This window comes from Pogoniulus pusillus, chromosome 35 (assembly GCF_015220805.1).
Source record: "Pogoniulus pusillus isolate bPogPus1 chromosome 35, bPogPus1.pri, whole genome shotgun sequence".
NCBI classification, from domain to species: Eukaryota; Metazoa; Chordata; class Aves; order Piciformes; family Lybiidae; genus Pogoniulus; species Pogoniulus pusillus.
Window position 1 is genome coordinate 8,044,329 of NC_087298.1, and position 24,696 is coordinate 8,069,024.

Here is a 24,696-nt window from a genome sequence, read left to right on the forward strand (position 1 = left end):
GCACCTGTCATCCTTTGCTTGCAGACCTCAGCAGTTCATGGATGGCCTGGAATGCAGCTCTCAGTTCTGGCTGGGTAAGTTCAGCTGGTTCCACACAAGGTGTTCACCATGCTGTGTTGTGGCATTTCTGAGGGTGAAACACGTTATTGTACCAGAAATCTCAGTGTCCTATGGGCTGATTGAACTTCAGCTTATAAGTCTGTTGAGGAGCTTTCCTCACTTCTCAACAAGGCAATGCTCCTGGGATGAGTGCATCTTTGAGTCTTGCAGTGGCTCACCCATATCACTGAGTTTTATTGGGCTTGCTGCAGAGTTGAATCCTCAGTGATTTGGCTGTGTTATTTATCTCATTACAGCAACTGTGGTCTGTTCTCACATTCCATGTGAATTAAGCTGGCCAGAGATACAATTGTGTGTCCCTTTCTAGGGGCTTTGGTTACTTTTATAAATTTTATATAACACCTTTTCTTTCCCTAAAACATTGCTATTATTGCCTAGGTGTTCTTATTTCGGGGTTGGAGGTAAAGGAGAACTTGAAATTACTTTTAAATGAAAGTACTTGCTATTGTATTTATCTGTCTAGAGGCAATAAATCTGTTTCAGCAGATTAAATACTGACTTCTTTATAAAACCCTGTTTTCTCAAACCTCTTATCAGCAGCACTTGGCAGTAATCACACCTAAGGAAACTTATAATTTTCCTCAAGGAGGTGACACTGACAGAATTAAAAATGAAGGAGCCCCCTGAAAAGCCAGTTCATTACAAATTAACAGTGGTCCTAGCAAAGCAGTGGGCTAAGGCGTGTCACATAGTGATATGGATAAAGAAACCCAGCATTTTAAACTGTCAGAGCTCAGAGCATAGCTAGCCTTAGAACAAATTAATCACATATTGTCAACGCAAAGTTGCATCAAATTAACACATCGGATTCCAGCATATTAATGTGAGAATGCTTTCACCTGATTATTACTGCAAACCATTGCCACTCTCTGACTGCAAAGATATAATTAAATTGCTAAATAGAAAGTGCATATAATATCTCTGCATGCATTTAGGATGCATGAGCTGAAAAGATCACATCCTAGTAAGTGACAGTTTCTATTTGTAGGAAAACTTTACTTTTTTTCCCCCCTCTCTCTTATTTACTTGGGAGTACTAGAGTATGAAATTGGAAAAGTTGGTAATGTTGTTTGCTCTCCATGCAACTTAGGTGAAATACAGGCTTAATTGAAGTGATGTGCTGTGCTGCATGCAAGTACGCAGTTAGCTTCTCCTCCATGCCTTTTGGGGGCAAGGAGAAGGGAAGAAGAGGGACCACGGAGTTTGCAGGGAAGAATGTAGAAAGTAGATATTAGTACCTTACTAAAGACACTGTTACTTATCTGAGAGAGGCTGCTAGTCCATTTGTTTAAAACTAATTTGCATTCAAAAATCTTTTGAGATCAGACAGCTCTTCAGTTGGATACAAGTTGATTACACCTGCTGCGTCTGTGGAGGTGTCTTTGCCTAGGAATTTGTTACTGGCAAAAATCTGTCTTGACATGGTATGTTATCATGAAGTGCTCACTCAGCTGCTGAGGGACAGAAGGCAGTGCTGTAGCAAACCCAAACGTGTTATTTAATTATTTTAGAACACTTTAGTAATAACAAAGCAATCAGTTCAGAGTTTCCAGCTGTACCTTTTGCCTGTCAACAAATGCCATGAAGAGAAGCCCATTGTGAGTGCAACTGGGACCTCATTGAAGGGTTCTGACGTTGCTCAGAGTCGAATGAGGACCTGAGAGTTTGGTGGAAGTTCTTTCAAAACATCCAAGTTTTTACCAATCCCAGACACAAACACATTCTGGTTACAGAATGGGTTGAGAGTAGCTCTGGAGAAAGAGACTTGGGTGTGTTGATTAGTGAGAAGCTTATCAGAAGCCAGCAGTGTGCTCATGCAGCCCAAATGGCAAATCCTGTCAAGAGGAGTGTGGTGAGCAGGGCAAGAGAGGGAATTCTGCCCCTTTGTTCTGCTCTTGTGAGGCCTCACGTCCAATACTGCATCCAATTCTGGTGTTCCAGCATAAGAAGGACACCAAAGCTGTGGGAGTGTGTCCAGAGCAGGGCCACAAAGATGATCTGAAGGTTGGAGCACCTCTGCTATGAGGACAGGCTGAGGGAGCTGGGTTTGTTCAGCCTGGAGAAGACTCCTAGAGGACAGTAGAGCTGCCTTTCAATACCTGAATGGATCCTGCAGGAAGGCTAGAGGGGGACTTTTTGTAAGGGTGTGTAGAGACGGTACACAGGGGGATGGTTTGAAGCTGAGGGAGAGTAGGGTTACACTGGATCTGAGGAAAAAGTTCTTCAGTACAAGGGTAGTGATGGGATCCCGGAATAGACTGCCCAGGGAGGTTGTGGGTGCCTCCTCCCTGGGAGTGTTCAAGGCCAGGTTGGATGAGACCTTAGGCAGCTGGGTCTAGCTGAGAGGTGTCCTTGCCCATGGCAGGGGAGTTGGAGTATGATCATTAAGGACCTTTCTAACCTGAGCCATTATGTGAGCCAAATTCCATTTCTTAGCATGAAATCTTACTTCAGAAAAAAAAGAGAAATGGAAAGGGAATGAAGAGAGCTGCTACAGTGAAACATAGAGGAGCATTTTAACAAATGACCATTTTTGGTGATACATGGAATTAAAAAAAGCATGTTTTAGGCCATGGTCATTTTCAAGCAAGCTTAATTAGAATTAAAGAGTTCTAAAGTAGTTTTTATAACACACTTGTTAATCTGTTGGCTGAATCATATTGCATTTTATTCTTTCTAATTGATTTTTTAGCAATTTATTAATGCAGTTCTCTTTTCCCTTAATTACGAATCAAACCAAATGAAAAATATACTCACAAGTTAAGGTTCTTAACAGCCAAAGCAACACAGATCTGTTTTGTTAGCAGATGTTTTTAATGTCTGCTTTTTGCAGGAGGATTGGATGGCTACATTTAACAGGCATGTTTGGTGTGAGAAAAAATTCTGAGGGAGATAAGTTTGGGGCTTTTATTTTTTAATTTCTCACAGCACAGCATTTTCGACTCTGCTTTGCTCTGACCTTTGTATTTGGAAAAGGCTTAAAACATTGACAGTAATTGCAGGGTAAGGACTGTTCAGTAAGCCTGTTCAGCCACCATAATATCACTAACCAAAGAATTTGTAGTTAAATGTGAGTGGTAATTGGATTATTCTTGTTTCTATTATGAATTTCAATTCTATTAACTTATTTATTTATGCATGATTTTAGTAACTTTTCCTTACTCAGAATTTGTAAAGGCTAATGTAGCAGCCTGGATTTTTCCATGTTGGATTCCTTTATTTTCCTATCAGAAACAAATAGGGGGAGAAAAAACTCATTAGCTTCATTTAAGATGAGGAAAAATGATTTATTAACAAAAAAGGTTTCTCATCTGTATGAATTTATTATGCTTTAGTCTAAGACCTGGGGAAAAAAATACTGTTGAAAATACTTCATGTCAAAAAGTGCTGTGAAGCCCTCTGATTTTGTCTGGCACTTCAAAGTGGTAAGGGGTTTTGAGGTCTTTTTTCATGGCATTGTCTGCAGGGGAACGGGTTTTGCTCCTTCATCTATTCAGTTTGCTTGAACTTGCCCATCAGATCATTTTCACACACAGTCTTTTAAGGGCAAAATCTTCCTAAGGTTGAACTTTTGTAATAGTCTTTTTAAACTACCACCTGAATGACACGTGGCTGTTGAAGGTGTGAGGTGGAGATCTGGGCCTTAAGCTGGTACCTTGTGATGGATGAAAAAAAAACACAGTCCCAGCACTGACTCAATGCTGGGATAGAGCAGTAAGGGCTAAAAACTCTTAATATTGCTAGCCCTGGACTTCTTCTCCCAGTGTTGTGGTCACCTGGAAATGCTGGCTCAGGATCTCTACACACAGAATGCATTTGCTGCTCTTTTTAAAATAGTTGGTTTAAATGGGTTTGGGCTTACAACGACCTGCAGCCAGAACCCAGCCTTTCTGTTACATCACAGAATGGTTTAGGTTGCAAGGGACCTCAAAGCTCATCCAGTTCCAACCCCCTGCCTTAGGCAGGGACACTTCCCGCTAGAACAGGTCACTCAAGGCCTCATCCAGCCTGACCTTGAACACCTCCAGGGAGGGAAGAGCCACAACCTCCCTGGGCAACCTGTGCCAGTGTCTCACCACCCTCACTGTAAAGAACCCATCTCTAACATCTAGTTTAAACCTATTACCCCTTGTCCTGACATTACAAGACCTTGTAAATAGTCCCTCCCCAGCCTTTCTGTAGGCCCCCTTCAGATACTGGAAGGCCTCTCCAAGGTCTCCTTAAAGCCTTCTTTTCTCCAGGCTGCAGAGCCCCAACTCATGTAGCTTGTCCTCATAACAGAGCTGCTGCAGCCCTTTGAGCATCTTCATGGTCCTGCTCTGGACTTGCTCCAACAGTTCCACGTCCTTCTTGTGTTGGGGGCTCCAGAACTGTACACAGTACTCCAGGTGGGGTCTGATGAGAGTAAAGGGAGAGAATCACCTCCTTTGCCCTGCTGGCCACGCTTCTCTTGATGCAGCCCAGGACACAGTTGGCTGTGTTCATGCCTTGGGTCGTACGCCACTTTCAAAGAGAAAGGTAGTGTTCAATGGAAGCACTTATGAGTAGATATAAAGATCTGCTCCATATTCAGATAAATGTAAAAAATTCTGGAGGTAAGGGATAATTATCAAAGATATTTTAACTTTACTGGAATTACAGTCTTCAGAATATGAACTCTGTAGAGAAGTGGGAGTCCAGGTCTTAAAGTCTGTGAGTCATTTGTATTGTATCAGAATCTGTTACATGCTTTGTAAAAGATGTATATAGAAGTAGATTTATGGGCACAATAATAAGGAAAACAGTTCTTGATTAGAAAAATAATGAAGGATTTCAGAGCTTATTTCAGAGCTTATTTTTACATATATAATGTAAATATTATTTGCCAAAAGAAACAGTATAAATTTTTCCCAGCCAGGCAATTCTTTTTGCAGCCTTACTGCTAGTAAAAACAGAGACAAGTCAGCCACAAAAAAAATCTGTGAGGTTGCTACTGGTACATCTAATAAGAACTTCACATTTCTTGACAGGATAAATGCAAGGTCTGAGCTCAGGTTGCAGGTTTGACAAGTTTTTGGGTTTTTTTTTCTTCATTATTTAATTGCTGGGAAAGGATGGAATTCAGTCTCAGCTCTTGTAAGTCTTTATTCCATACACTAAGGTACTTTTTCTCATGGTTCTCCTCTGGGTGCTGCTAAGGCCATGTGTCCCCACTGTGTGCTCAGAGCCCCTTCACTGCAGGACTGGCTGGACCTGTCAGATCTGACCTGCTGTTGATGCTCCTCTGGTGAGAGGTGGCTGTGAGAGAGGAGCTCAGGAGTGGGTTCATGGCATTAAATGCAACTTGGCACTCGGCCCTGGTGTTGCAGCATTCCCTGGTTCTTAAGCTCTGAAGAGAAGGAGACGACTTAGACATCTCTCGCTGAGGAGGCTTTGGTATTTTTCTTGGAATTGTGTTCTGTTCTTTTTATAAGAGGAGCAAATAGTTTTGTTTAACAGAGCACTAAGGCATTTATTCTGTCGTGGATCCATTTTTGCAGAACAAAAACTTTGACCCTATTGCTGGGACTGTCTGAATGCAGTTTGGTTAAGTGAATGCACTTCACTGACAAGTAACATAAGCAAATCAAATCCTACAAAATTTTCCTTTGTGCAATCCAGCCCCAGGATTATTTATCACAGATCATTTTCCCAAGGCTGTGCTTTTGAATCCCAAGGCTTTTTGCTTACAGTAATGAGGTCAGAGGGAGTAGCAAGAAGGTTGGCATCATGTGTCATGAGCAGCTCTGGGGTTCTGAAACAGTTCACAGTCAGGGTGCTTAAAGCAGACCAGGGCACCTTGTGGTGTGGGCACAGCAGATTAGATGGTGTCTTGGTGTCCTGAGTAATGTCCCTGTACAAGCAGGGTGTGACACTGCCAAATATTCCAAATATCTTCCTGGACATCAGGGTACTTTGGTTTAAGGGGCAGGTTTGGTGACAGACCTCACCTGGTAGAGGAAATATAGCCCCACCTTCACAAGCTGACTGCTACATCATTTTCCATCTCTCTGATGGCTTTTAAATTGAGGGGGAAAAAGCTGTTGTGATAGTGTCACTAAACACTGCAGAACATATTTCCATGTAAAAACCTTCCTAGATAGGAACTTCCAGTTAATAACAATTTGGAGAAAAACCTGTAGTAAAACGTGAACATATTAACTATTAAGAGTTTAATTTGAGCTCTGGGGGAAATGATCTATCTAGATAGGTACAGTAAAAATGATGAGATTTCAGGCAGGTTTTACAGATGATTTTCTCTTTCTTCTTAAGAGTAATTGAGTCATTTTAATGATAAACCTTGCTTGGCTTCTCTGAATGGACTGCATGTAATTAGTTGTAGCTTCAGCTTTGAAATGTTTTGACAGAAAATGTATCATTTAGCTCATAAATTCTTTTCTAGCATCTGCCTTTAGATATTTGTTCATTTTCTGGAACGCACAACTTCGCTACTGCAGGTCAAATTCCACATGCAGCCCTGTTTTCTTTGTTACCTCGATTGTTTCCTTCAGGATGAGAGAGAATAATTACACAGAACATCTTTTCCAAGCAGCTGGAGTCAAATTCCAGCTGAGTGCAGCACCTGTGAAGACGGTGACTGTGCCGCGGGCTGCGCGGTGCCGTGCCAGCCTGGGCTGCGCGGTGCCGATGCGCCGGATCCGGCGTGCACAGGCACTACTGCCCTTCTGTGAGCTTCAGATGGCAATAATGCCAGCAAATGCAAAGTGTCTGGTTTAGACTAATTAGAGGGATGATTTGTGAAACGCTGGCTATTTATTTAATTAATCACCAGCACAAAGCTATAAACCTCATATTTTAAAAATCCCTGTTAGTTTGCCATGTGGTTAATAGATTGTGGCACATTAAAAAGTGACACGGTGATGTATTAAAAATGTTCCACCTAAGGTTGGCTAATGTCCTCGAGGAACTTAAGCTGTCTGCTTTCTGCAACAGAAGCAGAGGATTAGAGGCTGATCTCTTTAAGGATTGAGTATTTCTGAGAACATTTCTCTTTTGTACAGCATCTGTTCATTGAAATATATTGTGGCGGATTCCTTAACACACAAATAATGTTTATGGCATAGTTTTAATTAGAAGTTTTTGTTGCGTTTTGTTGCTACAAAGAATAACTTTATTCCTCGGTATCAAATGTGATGTTTATTACTAAGTAAAATGTAAATAATTCTTCTAAAGTAGGCCATTCCTTCTCTTCACTGCATGGAAACTAAGGATACTTCTGTGTAATGAATGCATTTTAGTTACAGCTGTAGCAGTTGTGGTTTGATAAATCTGGATATGAGCTCTCATTCTTCAGCAGAACTATTGGAACTGGAGAGATAAGAGTTTAATATCCATGGTTAGCTCAGTGTTGTTGTGGAATCCACTCCCTGGAGAAAGGCAGCTTCAGCCCTGTGCTTGGCTTTGCTGGTGCCATCAATGCCATGCTGACCCACCATGGTGGGGGGGCCTCTCATTTTGGCAAAGCATCATTTGAGTGCGCAGGATTGAAGAGGGACTAGGTTCATTTGTCCTAAAACAGGGCTGTAGGAAAGGGAACTGTGTCTGGGGATGTGGAGCTCAGGAGCTCAGGCTTTCTCCATTCCAAATAAATACATCAGAAAGAAGTAAAACAAAGAAATCATATTCATAGTGCTTTGAGTAAAACCATTTTTCAAGTGAGTTGTGTAAATGAGCGTGTGTTAATATGATTGAAATATTCTCTTACATTACATGTCTTATTCTTTGCTCAGAACCTACATAGTTTTCTTAAGTGTGGGAGTGAATGCCAAGAAAGAGCAGGCAGTAATTTGAGATACTTGACTATGTGTTTAGATTTGTTAATCAGAGTTTCGAGGTGCATATAAAAATTTGTTCAGGTGGAAGCGTGGAAGGAAACTGTCCAGCTCTGGAGGTTATGTTTCTCAGCTGTGTGTTGTATAATTAACTGGTACATTAGGAGGGGGGCTGGAATAAAACATGAGTATGTTAATGCAGCCTGGAGCTGATGTTGTAGTCATCATTGCAATGCAGATAACGCATCTCTCATAACTGCCGCTGCCGACTGGAGCCTTTGAAACATCTGGACCTTTAATTGAAAAATAGTGTGGTGCTGTACAAAGCAGACATGCTAAGTGAAGTCAACAATTTAGAATAAAAAATAATAGTGTGTTATTTACCTTGTAGTTAAATATTCATACTTTGTTATGCTTTGTATAACAGGAAATTACTGGGTTAAATTTTTATGAGTAGTGACAGTGTGAATGAGATAAATTAAGTATTTAACAATGTTAATGGAATTTTACATTGTGATCTGCTGCCTCTGCAGCTCAAGCTAGGATGATACAAAGGAGAAGAAGTGACTCTAAATCTTTGCTGGGAGCTGTGGGGTCTGGTAGGTGTGTCAAGGGTAACCTGGTTCAACTGCTGCCAGTGTCGAGTCCACTGTTCCAGCAGCCTCACTGGTGGTATTTTCTGTAAGTGACTCAAAAATAACAAAAGTAATCCTTTAATTTTAGTGGTGGAAAATAACAGCACTGGCTTAATCACCTGAGGAGAAAGTAAGAATGATATTTACTTCACAGTAGGTAGAGTGTAGTGCATTAGAGAGTAAAAAGAGTGGAAGTACTCTGGATTTTTTAAGAACACCAAGACTCAGTGTTACACCTCTTAATACTGGTAGAACGTGCAGTAGAACAGGCGTTTTCTCCACATCTGTTGCAATACTGTGCAAATAGAACAGACTATGCTATGACTGCTTATCATTCCTATTACATTAGATGCTCACCACACCAAGGTCTAGTTGCAGCTACGTGTTTCACTCCTGGGTACTGATGCTCAGTTCATCAGCTTCATCATCAGCTTCAGATGCTGAGGCTGATGAGCATCTTCACCGTCCTGCTTTGCTGCCAGTGTGTTTGCTCTGACCCCTACTCCGGCACTGGCACTGTACTGTAAGTACAGTGTGTGGGTTTCTGTCATATGCTTACTGAAAACTTTTAAGATATTTTGTCATTTAAACTTTGGGGGATTTTTTATGGCCCTTGTTTTTATGCTCAGCCTCTCAAAAACTCTTCTGCTTAGGAGTGAAAAGCAGTTGCACTTACAAGTGAATATGGCTGTCTTATTCCCGCTTATTTTGGATGAAGAGATAATTGCTCTTCTTCCCCCCCCTCCTTTTTTTTAAGTCAAGAGCTTAGAAAATGATTCTTTTCAGTGGTTGTCTTAGAAGAATATAGTCTGCTGTATTACCATAAACATCTGTGCTCTAATCTGTTAGAACTTTTGTTTGTGCTGTAAATGCTGAGTAAATATATTTCTATTCTTCCCCCTCATTTATTTTCTGTGTATTGTTTCAGTGCATGTGTGAGTAAGTTATGTTTAGGAGGTGACTGCTGGACCGCACAGTGTATTACATACTCTGTCACCCAAAACAAAAAACATTTCACCGAGTTTAAAAGTGAGAAGGCATTTTACATTTGGCAAAGGGTAGGCATTTGTTTCCATTTTGTGTAACGTTTAGCATTGTTTGCTAGGAGGTGAGTCAATGACTTGAATTAATTATAATTACTGAAGAGACATATACTGATTGAGCAAATAAAGTAGTAAGCTCATTCGTGCCAAGGCCATCTAATTAAATGCTAACTTTGGGTAAGCTAGATGTGCATGAAAGATTAATTTTAAGAGGTTTTTATGACTCCCACTAAATAATGATTCAGTGAAATCTTTGCATTATATCATTAGAGCATCTAATCTTAAAGTGATATAACATTTAGTCACAGAACTCTGTTGTACAGGAAGATGCAGTAAATTATTATTGTTGAAAATTAATCACTTTTTCTCTAAGAGATGTTTATGGACTTTGTTTTAATTTTCTGCTGTGGTGTGCAGTGAAGCAAATCACAAGTGAGAAGGATGCAGCTTAACACATTTTTCTCAGTGACTATTACATTACCTCCCTGTGATTGTGATGCAGGTACTTCAGGACTGTGTTTTGGTGTAAGTTGTCCTCGGGGTGGACAGCCTGGACCGAGCTTCCTATATCATGTAGCAGGCTATTAGTGGCCACACAATGATTTATTCAAGATAAGCATCCTCTGATGTTGGAGGGAGGTATCTGTTTTCTCATAGACTTTGATTAAAAGTTGATTTTAAATCTTAGAAAGGCTTCTTATGTCAGAAGAATCGATAGAGTTGAAACATGTTTGTTTTCCTCTTTAATAATTCTTCTTTAATTTCTTCTTTGATTTTAACATTCCATTGATATCTAAAGCATGTTAATTTGACTAACAAACATGAAATAATGTTACAGATATGTCTAAAATTGCATGTAGCCAACAAATATCATTCTCTGTGCAGTTTTCCTGTTGTAGTTGTAGTAATCAGTATTTATATCATTAAACACCACAGCTTGCAAATACAATCCTAGAAGATCTATGAAAATTCATCATTTGAGTTGTCTGTCGTGTCCTTCACGCATACTCTAGTGTCTAGAACTATCAGCAACAGATGCATGTGCTGGTGGCACTGCTTATGTTCTTGTAATTAGTCCAACTACTGTTACTAAATATCATCAAATACTGTACTTTTTTGTGGCTGTCTATTTTAGACAGCATGAGAATCATGGCTTAACAGGAGCCAGTAATCTCAAGTACCAAGTTATTCTTTCAGAAGACATTTGTTTGTTAATGGGAATTACATTCCCCAGCTTAGCTGCTGTTTATTATCAGGGCACAAATATACATTGATCTGATTAATTCAAATGATAAAAAGCAGAAAGTTTGTGAATCCAGCAGGCTGTACTTCTCAGCAGTGTCAAGTAACAGACATAATTCAGCTCTTGAATAGCAGCAGAAAAGAATAGCTGTAGGGTGCCAACGAACTCCGATGTGCCAACCACCAAGAATTCTGACAGTGATAGAAAAAACAGAAATACAGAGAAGTGAAGTGATGTGTTTATGTGCACAACACATTTAACAATGATTTGGGAAATAGCATCCCAGGTTTTTTTGCCTCTTGAAGTGTGTGCACACTGCACAGTGCCATGTCTCCTCCAATGAATTGCAGATGGTGAAACATTATCTTTGCTTTGAGTGAGGTGGGAAAACATCAAACAGAAGTTTTCAGAAGCTCAGGCTGCAGGAGAGCATTAGGTACCCTTAAGAGAATCTATTAATAAAAATGCTTAAAAAAAAAAATGTGACTTATTGTGTGTTTTCTGTGTATCCAGTTGCTCCTCACTTCCTTGCAGGGTTGGTGGAATGTAATGTTTCCAACAATAAAAAGCTTAATGGAATCAGATTTGTGATTTCCTAGAAAATTAACGAGATATTTTGTCAATTTTATTCCAGACTTCATTTGTCAGAATATACACTGTCCAGTGACAAGCTAAAAGAATTTTTTGACAAATTGACTATGCCACAGGTGACAGATCAGGAAAATGTTAATTTAACAGCCCCTTTATGCTTCCCAGATTTATTGGAGGCTATTAAGGAAACTCCAAATGGTAAGGCCCCTGGCCCTGAATAGATTTTCCATTGAATTTTATACAGGATCTATTAATAAAGTTTGATGCTGACTTTTTGAATATAGGTAATTGTACTTTATCTTCTGGGTCTTCTCAGCATTTACAGTTGGAATACAATTTTCAGTTGGGAGGGAAAAAAGTAATTATGGTTCCAGTAGTGTCTGTAATCTGGTTCTGAATGATTCCTCCTAAAGGAAGGACTACAAGCACCATATAAAACCTACCAGTTATTACTAGTTAAATCCAGCGTGGCTCAGTCCTTAACTCTTAGCCACTGAGACTAATAATTGGATCCCTTTTACTCAGTCCCACCACCTACAAATCCTTACCTAATGAGCTTTGCACAGGTAAGTAATTGAGCTCTATGGGACTTCCTGCACAATTAATGTTTTGCAGGGCCAGGCTAAGGATATGGATTCATTCCATCCAATTGACAGGTACCTGATGGCTTGGGTTTCTAGTGCTGGTTCAGGATAAACATCAACAATTTATAATAAACAGTGCAGATTTCTTCCAGATCCCTTTGCCTGGGTGATTGATCCATCTAAGCTTTGACCCATGTGTTTATAGCCCATACTAATGGTTCCACTTAATGTGGCAATGAATGTTCTCAGTACTAATAGACAGTCTAATTGGCTTCCAAATCTCAGGTTTCAGTCTGTCTAATACCTTATGGCAATTGATTTTATAGCCCTTGATTGATAAATATATTTCCCTCACTTTTAAAAAGATTTTGAGTATAAAAGTGATACTTCTGTGCCATTTCCCCGCTGCTGTTGGTATTGCTTCTCTTGCTACAAGAGCAACTGTGATCTGAATTTGTGTCAGTCATCCCTGCTTCAAGTCACCTGTCGTGTTGATGTTCATGCTGAGTGTTTGTGAGTTAGGGAACAAGGATATCAGTAACAAAGGGAGGTTGGACAAGCAAAATGGTAAAAATAGACTGAAGGAGATGGAGCAAATGTAGAGATGGGGAAGGGCAAAAGAAATTGTATTTAAAAATCAGCAAACACAAGTCAACAGCACCTGGTAGGGCAAAGAAGACAGAGGAGCGCTGTGGAAGGGAGGCCAAGGGAAGTGACCACCTTATTTGTGATAGCTGTAAGATGAGAGTCCCTGGAATGTGTTTATTTTGTAACTACATGTGTCTGTTGCATTATGAGCTCATAAACAGTCTGTACATGTAGTAGTGGCTAATGGAATAATCTGGTCTTTTTGGTTATTAGTTACAGTTCTTGGCTCGCTCGTGCATTCTCTGGTTCTGTGCTGTGTACAGCAGTTGTAACCTTGGCACCGACTCTCACATCTGGCTGTCCATTTTTCTTGGATTTTCCATTGTCAGGGCTAAGCATTACTTATGATTCTGCCATTTCAGATTTAAATGTGTCCTGCTCTCATGAGTCTCACTCTTTACAGGCAGACAAGAGGGAAAGAAACACCAAAAAAACCCTCTGGGTTGAGATACAGAAGGTGTAATGAGATGATAAGATGCACAGTTCCCTTAGCCTACTTGGGAAAGTGCAGCAAAATGCAGAAGCAGCAGCAGAAGCTGCAGCAGAAGCCAGTGACCTACCCCCTCCCCAACCAGCAACCAGCCAGTAACCAGCACAGCTATTCCCCTAAGGTGATGCTTAGCACCTCAGAGCACATACAGGAGCCCAGCAATACCCTTTACAAGTGCAAATGTAGTTGAGAGCCCAGCTCTGCTGTTCTGGCTGCTCTCTCCAGCTATGACCACAAGGTTAGCCATGCTCACAGCCTCAACCGTGTTGATATATCTCCTGCTTAGTCTTTGCCCCTGGGCAAAGACGGGAGTGGAGTGTGACTGGGGATTCATTATTTGATAAAGGCTTAATTCTCCTTAAAATTAAGTTACATAAGTATGAAAGCAAGATGAAAAGGAAAACAACAAAACCCTTCCTCTTTTAGCAGTTGTAGTTCCTTACTTGTGCTAATGATTTCCTTGGTGAGGTGAGGCCATGGGTGTGGGTGGCATGTCAGAGGGTCCCAGGCACACAAGCTCACCCAGAGGCTTTGTTAAAGCTTATCCAGACAAGGTGGAGGAATGTCCCTTATTCTCTTACAAATCTAACATTTACTCTTAAATCAGTAAAAACGTTTTTTTTTCTTCCCTTAAGAAGCTGGGAAGAGGAGGCATCTGCACGTTAGAAATGCTTCCTTCAAAAACAAATTCATTGCATTTGGATGGATTTAAATAATACTTTAAGCTATGCTAGTATGAATAACTTTAATCTTTAAATTCCTATTATTTCTCTAATTTATAATCACACCGAAGGATCAAATGGTTTTTAACAATATATTGAAATTAGCACATGGCACATAACTCCCTGGTTTATACTCTCATTACAGATTTATAGTGTTGAATCCTTTTATTCTGTTACTTAGAATGCCAAGTGATTAATTCAAACACTACTTTCTTCTGTTCAGGCCCATATATGTATAGAGATAGATGGAGATACGCAGTTACATCAGGGGACCTTTTGAAGAGGGGATCAGGATGTACAGTTTTGGGCCTGTCTGAAAGATTTCTGGTTCTAAAATGCAGTCCTATCTGTAGTAAATTAAACATCTCTTTTTTTTTTTCTTCCTTTCAATGCAAACTTTATTGACTTCCATATTGCTGTGTATTTTGTGGTTTATTTAACTGTTAATCTCCACAGTGCCAAACAGATATTTTGAACTCATTTTTTTTATACAATAAGTTCCAATAAAAAGAAGTATTAGTAAAAAAGCAGGATTAGTCAGTAAAAAGCAGTATTAGTCAATCATTCTTGGTTGTCTTCAAATAGCTCAAACTAGTTTAATGGCCCGGTGGTATGCATGACATTGTTCTTCTCTTGGCAAACCAAGGGCAAACCTAAGTTATTTTTAAAGGTCATCTTAACCTCTGGATATGATTGACATTTCTTTTTGCCACAGTTCTCTGCTCAGTATGTGTTACCTGGTTTGATTTCCTTTCAGTGAGCAGCCTATGCTGTCTGGCTGACTGGTGGGACTTAAGCTCTGAGCTTGCAGCTGCTGTCTCTGAAATGCTGGCATCTATAAGGCTCAAGTTGAGGTCTCACTGGTTTATGTGCAGAGCACTGCCAGCTGTGCTGGGCTCTTCTTTTTCCTCTCTTCTGTGGGAGTGTGCTGGACAGGCTCCAGCCTCCTCTTTTATGTAGAAACAAGGGTAGTGCTAATATTAAGTGCTGATGGAAAAATGGGTTTGAAGTTTTAGGCAGCCTTCTTGGTTCTCTCTTCATCCCCACTCCAGCCTTTGTTTTTGGTTGGAGTGTTTTTTTGATCCCTGCAGGAACATGGGATCTTACAGTGAAGTTCAGACCTGTGAAATCGTTGCCAAGTGTTCCTTACCATTTTTACAGATGCATTAAACAGCAGTGAAGGAACAGGAACTTAAACAGTCAAGCTTCTTCCCAGCTGAAGTCGCAGCCGTGTATTTTAATCATTCTACCCAATGGAATTCCACCCACCCCAGGTTTTGTCTTAGCTCTGTCATTTTTTTAAATACATTCTAATGAAATATATTTTCTTGACAGGGTCATGTTGGTACAACGGCAACCAAAAAAATTGATGTCTACCTCCCACTGCACACAAGCCAAGACAAACTACAGCCCATGACCGTTGTGACGATAGCAAATGCCAAGGTGCATGACCTGATTGGACTAATATGCTGGCAATATACAAGTGAGGGACGGGAACCAAAACTGAAGTAATGTTCTTTCTTTACTACCTCTTGATCTCTAATTTTCTCCCCTGCAGCCTTTTTTTTTTTTGCATAATGAAGTGGATTTCCATGCCAGTGTTTTTATAGTTAAATCTTAGCGAGATCACCCACACATGTATCAGTGTTTCCTTTGGAGCAGCACACGTGCACCCATGTCCATTTCTCCTTCAGTTAAAGTACTGAGTACTGTGTAACGTTAAGCACATAAAAACATGGATCTATAAATGAATCTTCATTTCAAAATACTCTGTGTGAAAGTAATGTAAACCTTACCTCTTTTGGTGCCATGGGGACATATTTTTGACACTTTTTATTTTATGTCCCTTCTATTTTTTTTGATAGTGTTCCTCATAGCTAATATCACAAGGATGTCAAATAAAACCCAGAACTCATCTGTAACTCCCTTTAGTGTTTGTTTTGAGGGACAGTGCTCAGCCCTTGAGTATCATGTGGCTGCATGATACCAGTTCTTCCTGCAGGTCCAAAGAGAAAGGACCCACTGTGCTGGGTAGCAGTGTGTCCTAGACGTCCTCTTGGTACTGTTCTGAAACCATAGGTTAGAATTCAGCCATAGTGAGTGTGCCTGAAAAAAAGTCTGAGTTCTCTCACAGCGCTTCAGCATTACCACTTTCTGCTGTGATTCTGCTGGCACGGCTTCAATTCATGGGAAAGAGTTTATGGTTTTCTGAGAGTTGACAGATAAAGAGGCTAAAGGTGTTATCAACCTGGAGGTAGCACTAAAATAAAGATATGCAAACAAGAATATTGGAAACTTTTTTTTTCTCCTCTGCAATTGTGAATTAAAAAATGCTCTCTTTAATTCAGAGACCTCTGTCATACAATATTTTATAATTCCTACGTAGACCTCAGTCTCATTCATTCTATCCTGAAAAAAAACAACACCTGTTTTGTCCCCAGAAATTTTCTCTTCAGTTAATCAATGAATTTTTTTCAGTATCTTTGATAATCATAATAGAAGAAATCTGCCTCTAAGATTTTTGTCGCCAAATAGTAGATTTGATTTGCTGTTCTGGAGAGCTAGTGTTGTTTGGTAAGAGCCTGAACAGGTTTGGATTTAAACCAGCTTCAGGTTTTCCTGAGTCATGGAGAACAAAATAAGAACTTGAAATAATTTTTTTTACAGAGCTGTTAGTAGCAGGTCCTAGTGGCTGCCTTTCCTGGTGCAAAGTTTGGTGTTTTTTTTTCCTATATGAGCCAATTTTTGCCTTCTTGTTCCTTTCTTGGAATATTTGATGAATGGTTGGGGATTTTGGTACTGAATTTTGCTGTTGGCTGTTTTGGCTTTTTTCAAAGGTGTTTGAGGACTTGGTAGGCTTCCCTCTTGTAGCACAGTTGTAAGGGGGAAAAGCAGGTGCTGAGAGGTCACTGGAAATCAGTTAATCTTTAGGATTAGCAGATTTCTACTTAGCAGGTATAGGACAGCACAGAAAAGCAGCACTTCTGGAAAACAGTTTAATGGATATTGTTGCCTTAGATATAGGATTTCCCTTAGCTCTTCTCAACAGGCATATGAGGTGTTTCAGAGGTTAAACACTTCCATTTGATTTCTCTGGGTTTTTTTTAACACTAGAGAAGAAATACAGATTTTTTTTTTTTGCAGATGGTGTCATTTAGTTTACTGTTGCTAATTTCTGTGCATTATATCCTAAGTTGAAAAAAGTGTCCTTTGTGTGTGATTGGCTTTTTGTTTTAATGAGTAAGACACTGCTGATGTCAGTCTTTGGACACATGTATTTTTCAGGAGCACAGCACACCTCAAATGGAACAGCGCCTGTGAGTAGAGGTATTCCATGAAACATCATTGCCCACAGCAAAAGTCAGCAGTAGGAGGAAATGAATTTCAGTGTCTGCCTTGAAGGATCAGATGTTACGATGTGCCAGAGAGTGATCATGACCAAGGAGGCTGTCTAATGTAATCAAATCTCAGGACAGAAATAATAAAATAAATAATGGAGGCATGAGTTCCCCAGAACAGTCTGACAGCAGCAATTGAGAATCTGGGTACAGATGCTCAGAGGAAGGGACAGAGCCTCAAGATTCCAATAAGCTTTTTATCTTGTCTAGTTCTTAATTGTTCCTCGTGTCTCCATCATCTTTTTTTAGCGTTGCTGACTGCCAGTCCTGTAACAAGGATTGATTTAACCATAAACTAATCCTCATCATTTCCAAATAAGGAAAGAGCCTGTGTGGGTTGCACATTTTACATTCACTGTTTGTTCCTGATTTAGTCAGTTTAAGGTATAAAAAGCAAAACCCAGGATGTTTGTGATACTATGCTAAAATACATCTAGAGAACGTTTCAAATCTGATACCCAGCACGAGCAGAATGACAGATGTACCTACCAGTAATGCAGTTTGAGAATAATGAGGAGGTTGTAGACTTTGTAATTAAGAGAAACAACCCCTCTGTCTTTAGGAAAAGAATATATTAACTGCCTAATTCTTTTTTTCTGGAAAGAAGATGTAAGAGTCTGAAGTGAGTTAGTATTAGTTGACAGCTTTGAGAACATTTTGTATTCAGTTAGACTGCCTTTTTTTGTTATAATTGTATTACATTTGTCTCTATTCAGTGTCTTGATATGAGGAACTACTGACAGTGCTAGCAGCCCTGTCCCTGGCCTCATGCACATGAACTTTGGTCATAACCCAGTGGACCGTTCTCTTGCCAGCCCTTGACAGATGTTGTGTAATGATTCTGCCTGCAAAAAAATAAACAAAATCCCTTTCTAGGAAGAAGCTAATAGTGAGATGCTAATTCAACTAAGCATCCCATTTTTAGAGGTTGAGAATGTTGCTTCTGTCAGCTTGTCACTTTTGCATTCTGTCCGTGGCAGATTCCCGATTCCCAAAGCTTTGAACCTTGTAATTTTAAGCCTAAAGTTCAAGACTTAGATCTCATCCTGATGGAGCTTCAAAACGTGGAACAGTTTTACCTATTGGACTTGTTTTCTCAGTGGATTGTGATGTAGTCTGTGTTAATGTTCAGGACCCCATTCCGTGTTGGAAGACATTTGTAACCCCTTTACGGGATTTTAACTGACATTGTGTATTTTCAGAGTAATTGGTAGCAAATAAGTTGTTGTCACCACCACCTTTTCTTTGTCACTTGGGTTGCTCTGAGACCATGCTGACTGTTCTGTTGCCTGCATGCTTACATGTTCTAGTGGGAGGTGTGCATGCTTATGGCAGGAGGTTGGAACTGGATGATCTTTGAGGTCCCTTCCAAGCTAAACCGTTCTATGTTCCTCTGGCTTTAATGAGAATTATGCAGATACACTCAGTACCAAATGGAAATGTTTAACTTTGTTTATACAGAGTGCACACCAGGCTGCAGATAGCAGAGTAGAAGTCAGTGGTGTAAGGCACAGACCAGGGCTGTGGGATATGGGTGCCAAGTGAATCTTCAGACTAGAGAGTCTCCCAGTGTAAGGTGACTCTTAGGTTACATTGATCAGGACAGAGTGAGCATGGAGAGCTTGGTGTCTATATTTGTAGAAACCTAAACAGAATAGGGACCTCAAAACCATGCCAGGCCTTTCTCATTGTGTGAGCAGAATCAGCTGTATCTGTATTACTAGCAGTGGCTTTGTTCCTAAAATGACTGGGAGTTGTCTTGGCTGTAGGCTGCTTCTGTTTCTCAGAGCCCTGCTGCTCTGAGTCCTCTTCCCAGCACTACCTTTCACCAGTTTACCTGAAAGTTACTGAAGTACTCTTGAAAGAAGTTAAACATTAATTCTACAGCAATATTCTGGTTATTTGTAACAGTCCAGAGACTAAGGAAAGTTTCTTTAATAGTTTTGCAGAATTCTCAGGATTCAGAGTGACAAACATTGCTGCATTACCCTTCTGTTAGCAGCTGACATTAATAGAGATGCATCATTATTACCTGTTCTATATAATAAATGTCTTAGTCATGACAACTTGCATATAGATCACCTGGACTGAGCACTCTCAATAAAGCAGAGTTGCAACCAAAGGTTTGTGAATTAATTGAGAAAATTGCAAATCAGGTAGTCAGTGAAATAATTCATTGTCACATCCAATCAATAAACTTTGTAAATCAACTCATTTAATTCAAAAAATGATCTATATAGATCAAGCGACCAATTAAACAATTAGCATACACTTTGCAATTAATTAATTTAAGCATCAATCATGCAATTAAAACTCCAAGTTTGAACTGCAGAGTTTAGAAACACAGTGCCACGTGAGCAGCCACATTAGACTCCCTGGCTGCGAAAGATGCTTGAGTGCTGGTAGGTGTACAGTAAGAAAGAAGACTTTTTTGCAGGACAACGAGTTAAATGTTAGCATTCCAAATAGATTTTAATACCTGTCTGATGCAGAGTTATTTCCTTGTGTTTGGAAAGAGAGTTACTTATGTATTTAGTGTTTTCTTTGCACTGTATCCTTGTAAAACTTTGTTATTTACTTCTGCTTGTTAGTCTATACTAATTTGTAACTGCTTCTAGTGGCTAGGCTTCTTAGATGTTTAGAAAAGGTGACTTTTCTAAACATCATTTCTACTGTGCTGAACAAATCTTTACCTTTCCCATGGTTTATTACCCTCTTTACCTGCCTGAGAGCATTTTCTGCTCCTCAAGCCTACCTTCTGTAGACTTTTTCACAGTTGCTTGATCTATCAAAAAACAAACCTAGGCACTGCTTCTTCATCTTGAATTCTAAAACTTGGTGGTCATATAAATAAAAAATTCACAAATGGAGAAATACTGGATCCAGCTTTATGAAGTCATGACACTTCTGCAGATTTTAGTAGTTTTACTCACTCTCAGTATGTTCTTGCAGTGCAGTTACTGATGAAGGCTTGCTGCTGTGCTCTGAGGTTTGGAGTTTATGGTAGGAAGATGTGTTGGTACTTTGCTGGGATGTATTTATACACAAGCCATCATTAGCTTTTAAGTACATTACTCCTGTACTAGGTGTCTGCTGATTTGTTTACCACAGCATTTAATGATTGATCTGCTGAACTGCACTGGTCATAGCTTCCCTCCTGAATGAACTTGTGTTGCCTTTGTTTCAGCGATAATGTCAATGCCTACTGTCTCCATATTGCTGAAGATGATGGGGAGGTTGACACAGATTTTCCACCCTTGGATTCCAACGAGCCCATTCACAAGTTTGGCTTCAGCACTCTGGCACTGGTTGAAAAGTACTCTTCCCCCGGCCTGGCAGCCAAACAGTCACTCTTTGTCCGCATGTGAGTATGGATGCTGAGAGTCTCCATCACTGGCAAACAGCTGGGTGTCCTGGCCACTTCCATGTCCTTTTCCTTCTCTACCTTTCTTCATCTGAATTTACCAAAATGCAGAGAGCCACGTGTGTTCGTGGTGCCCTGCGGGCGATGCCCTGCTCTGGCCTCTGTCAGCAGGCAGGTAGAACAGTAAGTGCTGCTGGCAGCAGCTGGGTGACCCCATCGTCATGAGTGTAAAACTGAAGGGAAGAAACTCAACCCTTCTGTGTCTTAGTGTGGGTTACACTGAGCTGTTGCACTCTAACTACTAAATACTTGGAATTTATGCAGAGTCTGAGCTCATGCTCTTCACTTTGCTCCTGCCATGCTGCTTATTTATGAAAAATCTGTTCTAAATAAGAAATGAAATAATCTGTATAACAGCAGCACAGAGTTGAAGTTGTGAAGTCATTCATGATGGAGAGGCAGAGCCCTTTTCAGCAGGTATTGAGAACCAGTCTTGCTAGTGAATTTTTAATTATTTTGGGGAAAAGTATTGAATTATATTCTACATCTGAGAGACTTAAAATCTTCTTTCAAGGCCTGATAGACAAAGCAGTGAATTTCAATTTAAGACTGGTTAGTGGACTGAAAAGCAAGTAATTTTAAATGCAAATAGTTGCAGAGCTCAGTAATAACACTGCAGTGCTTGAGGAGAGAAATGAGGGGTAAATATCATGGCAGGTAGAGTAGGAGTGGATATGCCACTCTAAAGTCCAGAAGAACTTTGAAGGACATGACCCAGCCCAGCGCTGAAAACTGAAGCTGTCTGGTTTGTAGCTCAAGGAGAATTTGCAATATCATTATCAGTGAATTGGTGTTTGAGTCATATATATACTGTGCTTGATCACTTTTATTTTTCCTTACTTGTGAGTGAGCAATCTTTTAACCCATCAGAAGGCCTTTAATTACTGTAACAAAATACTAGCAGCATAATCCACTTCTCACTTGGGAAAAATAATTTGTGTTTGGATCTCTGGAAATGAAAATGCTAATAGGGTTTTCCTGGTTATCAGACATTATTGTAATTTATAAAGGGTTACTTACACTTCATAACCATACAGCTGCTTCTGGTTTTGAATAATCAGACATTCTTTTAAAATCTAACCTATTTAATTGCATTTTCCTATTCTTTATTGTGTATTCTGTTTCTTAGAGATGTTCAAGCATCCTACTGAAAGACATTTTCAGAAATCCCATGTGCATTTCCCACAGTCCTCTTCCCTTCATTCCACTGCATTAGGTCACTGGAAAATAGAATATTCCACCAACAGTGTTTACAAATAAGTTATTCGAGGTAAACATTCAGCTGTGCTGAGCTGCGTTGGTGTGGAAGGTGGTGCAGAGAGGAGATGAAGCAGTCTGGCCAGTCATTGCAAAGTCCACTTATGGTTGTAGTCACCTAGCTTAGCCAGGTCCCCTGTGGAATTGGTCCCTCCTGTGGAATTGCTGAATGTTTCATTCCCTCCACTGACTGAAGAACGATGCAGCTTTTATCTGCTAGAGGGAAGATCTCTTTCACCTATGTGCATTTCTCCAAAGGCAATCCTATTGTGGTGAATTTGTATGGTTTGATTTTTTTTTAATTCTATGGTTGTTTAGCCTTTAAGATAATCCTGTGGTTTTAGTATCCTCAGAAAATTACCAGCAGGTATATAATTTTTTTTGGTTGTAATTCCATGCTATCAAAGGGGACCAAGAGTTTTTATGGCAGGTAAAACAGATAAGAAGCCTGTATCATTAGAAGATTCTAAACTTGATGATTTCTCAAGTGGAAAATGTCCCCCTTCTTTCTCAGCTGCCACCTACCAAAATCCCCATGGCCTGCACTCAGTGTATAACACAGGGAGTAGTATTTAAATTGAGTGATCTCATCTCAGGTTTTGGTTGCTGGCTTGGAGGAGGTGGGATCATTGTTCCCATATGAGGGTGAGAGACCTCAGCAGGATCCCTGTTTAGCTGGATCTCTAACTGGTGCTTGTAGCAAGGTAAAGGCCTAGCTGCAAATCCTGTGAATGAGATGTTTTGCTTTAACGTAATTTGTGCTCATGTGAGGACCTTCCTTCTAACTTTGGAGCTCCTGCTCATTAGGGGTAGAACTGCACTATGAGTAGTAGTGCTTCTCTGAGAGAGTTTGGGTGGGGTTTTTTGCACAGGTTCATTGGCAATGGCTTGTACTTGCTGTGTAAATAGCTGTTTGTAAAGAGTGAGCTTTAAATCGTTATTTTTTGTGTGTGTCCCCTAGAATAGACAATTCCTTGGTCATCACTTGATCAAAAGGTTGTTACTTCTGTGAGTTTAAATCTGCGTAGCGTCTTACTTTTGTAGAGGGTTGTTGTAAATTCTCCCTGTCATCCTACTAGTGCATGCCATTGTGTTTTTATGTTTCACATCTTTTTTCCCTCCTCACACTGAAGTATTTCAGCTGCTGTTGTGTCAGGCTTGTGACTTGGATTGTTTACGAATATTGAATCGCTGTTGAAAAAAAGTTGATGCTTCTGAGAAGCTCCATGATGGAGCACGGTGCTTTATTTCACATCTCACCCGTCCTGCATACTGGATAGATTTTCAGATGTTGTGCAGTTCCTGAGCTGACAGTTGTGGAACCTTGCCAGGGACCCCGTTTCAGCAGGACATGTTTGAGCAGAAACAGTTTGCAGAACTTTATACACTTAAACTCCTGCCAAGGCAAACTCGTAGCCACTTGAGTTTGTTATAAAATACCCAGTGGCAGTGGTTGGAAGTAGCCCACAGTGCATTTTATATTCTGAGCTGAATGCGAGTGTCTTTGTGGCTATGCAGAGTAGTAAATAATTGAGTTTGATTAGGGAGAGGGACCTCATTATCCCCCCACCTGTGCCCAGCTGGTAGGGGAGGGTCGAAATGAAGCCATTAGCTGTCTCTCTTACTGGCATCTCAAAGAGCTCAAATACATCTGTGTCTTATTTTCTTTTCTGGCACAATCAGTCGAGCAAGCTAAGCAGGCATGACCGAATTTGGCAAGTTCCAAGGACTCTGGCAAAGTTACACAAGGAGAAGACGGAGGGCAGTCATTCTGGCTTCTAACTGCCCATTAGTCTACCGAGTTATGTTTTTGGAAAATGTCTGCTGTGGAAGGCAGTGCTTTGTCCAATGTCAAGCACGGCGCTCGCAGGCAGCCCGCTCCGACGTCGAGTGCGATCTGTCAGGAGGAGTCAAACAAAGCCCTGCATTCATGCAAATGCAGCCTTCTTGAGGTGATGAAGTAATACCTGAAAGGCTGAATGAAGGCAGCTTAAAATAAATCTCTACTATCATTAGGGCTTTTTCCCTTGGAAATTTTATTATCACGACTTGACATACTCAGTCTAATGGTGTTTCAAGGAGTTGTAGCTCAGCTGCCAGTTGGCACCCAGATGAAATTTGGCATACAGTTCCTCCGCTCTGGAGTGCTGTGTTTCTGGTTTGATATTGTATTTAAATGACTTTGACTATTATATATGTATTTTTCAGAGTAGCATCTCTGCTATGCCTCATAGGTTATGGTTTGAAACTTAGTTAAATTATCAGGCTTTCGTTGTACATTTAACAAATTCGGTTCAAAGCTTTGAAATGTGTTTTTTCTTCACCTGGGTTGCAAGAGGCCTGTCACCAGTTTTAATGTGGGGATAGGTAATCTGCAAAGTGTGTTTCAGAACAGTCATGAAATGCAAAATTAAGAAAGTTAAAGTAAGTGCCAGAGTTAAGAAGATCAGCATCAGGATGGGGGACAGAGAGGAGTCAGGCTTAAAGAAAGTTGGAGCAGGAAGCTGATTGTTAGATGTCCACTGATGGCTTAGAGTAGTGTCCAAAGAAAGCTCATTTTACCCAAAAGCCTGCAGAGTTAGCCAAAGCTAACTCCGGATCATTTAGGTGTAGAATAAATCACTGTGGCTGGTGTAGTTATTCTGTTGCACATCACTGTGCCCTTTCCTTACCCAGCTAAGTACTTTGTATCAACTGGGATTTTTAGACTTTGTCTTCCTGCTGCTGAAG

The 24,696-nt window shown here is 40.3% G+C and overlaps 1 protein-coding gene across 3 annotated transcripts in view; it reads left to right on the forward strand.

Annotated features, from left to right (window-relative positions):
* Positions 1-24,696, forward strand: part of MAPKAP1 (MAPK associated protein 1) — a 111,349-nt gene that overhangs the window by 31,628 nt on the left and 55,025 nt on the right. For all 3 annotated transcript variants that reach the window (XM_064170981.1, XM_064170979.1, XM_064170980.1), the window contains exons 5-6: positions 15,223-15,395; positions 20,473-20,649. In XM_064170981.1, the coding sequence (XP_064027051.1) occupies positions 15,223-15,395; positions 20,473-20,649 (350 nt within the window). The remainder of the gene's footprint in view (positions 1-15,222; positions 15,396-20,472; positions 20,650-24,696) is intronic.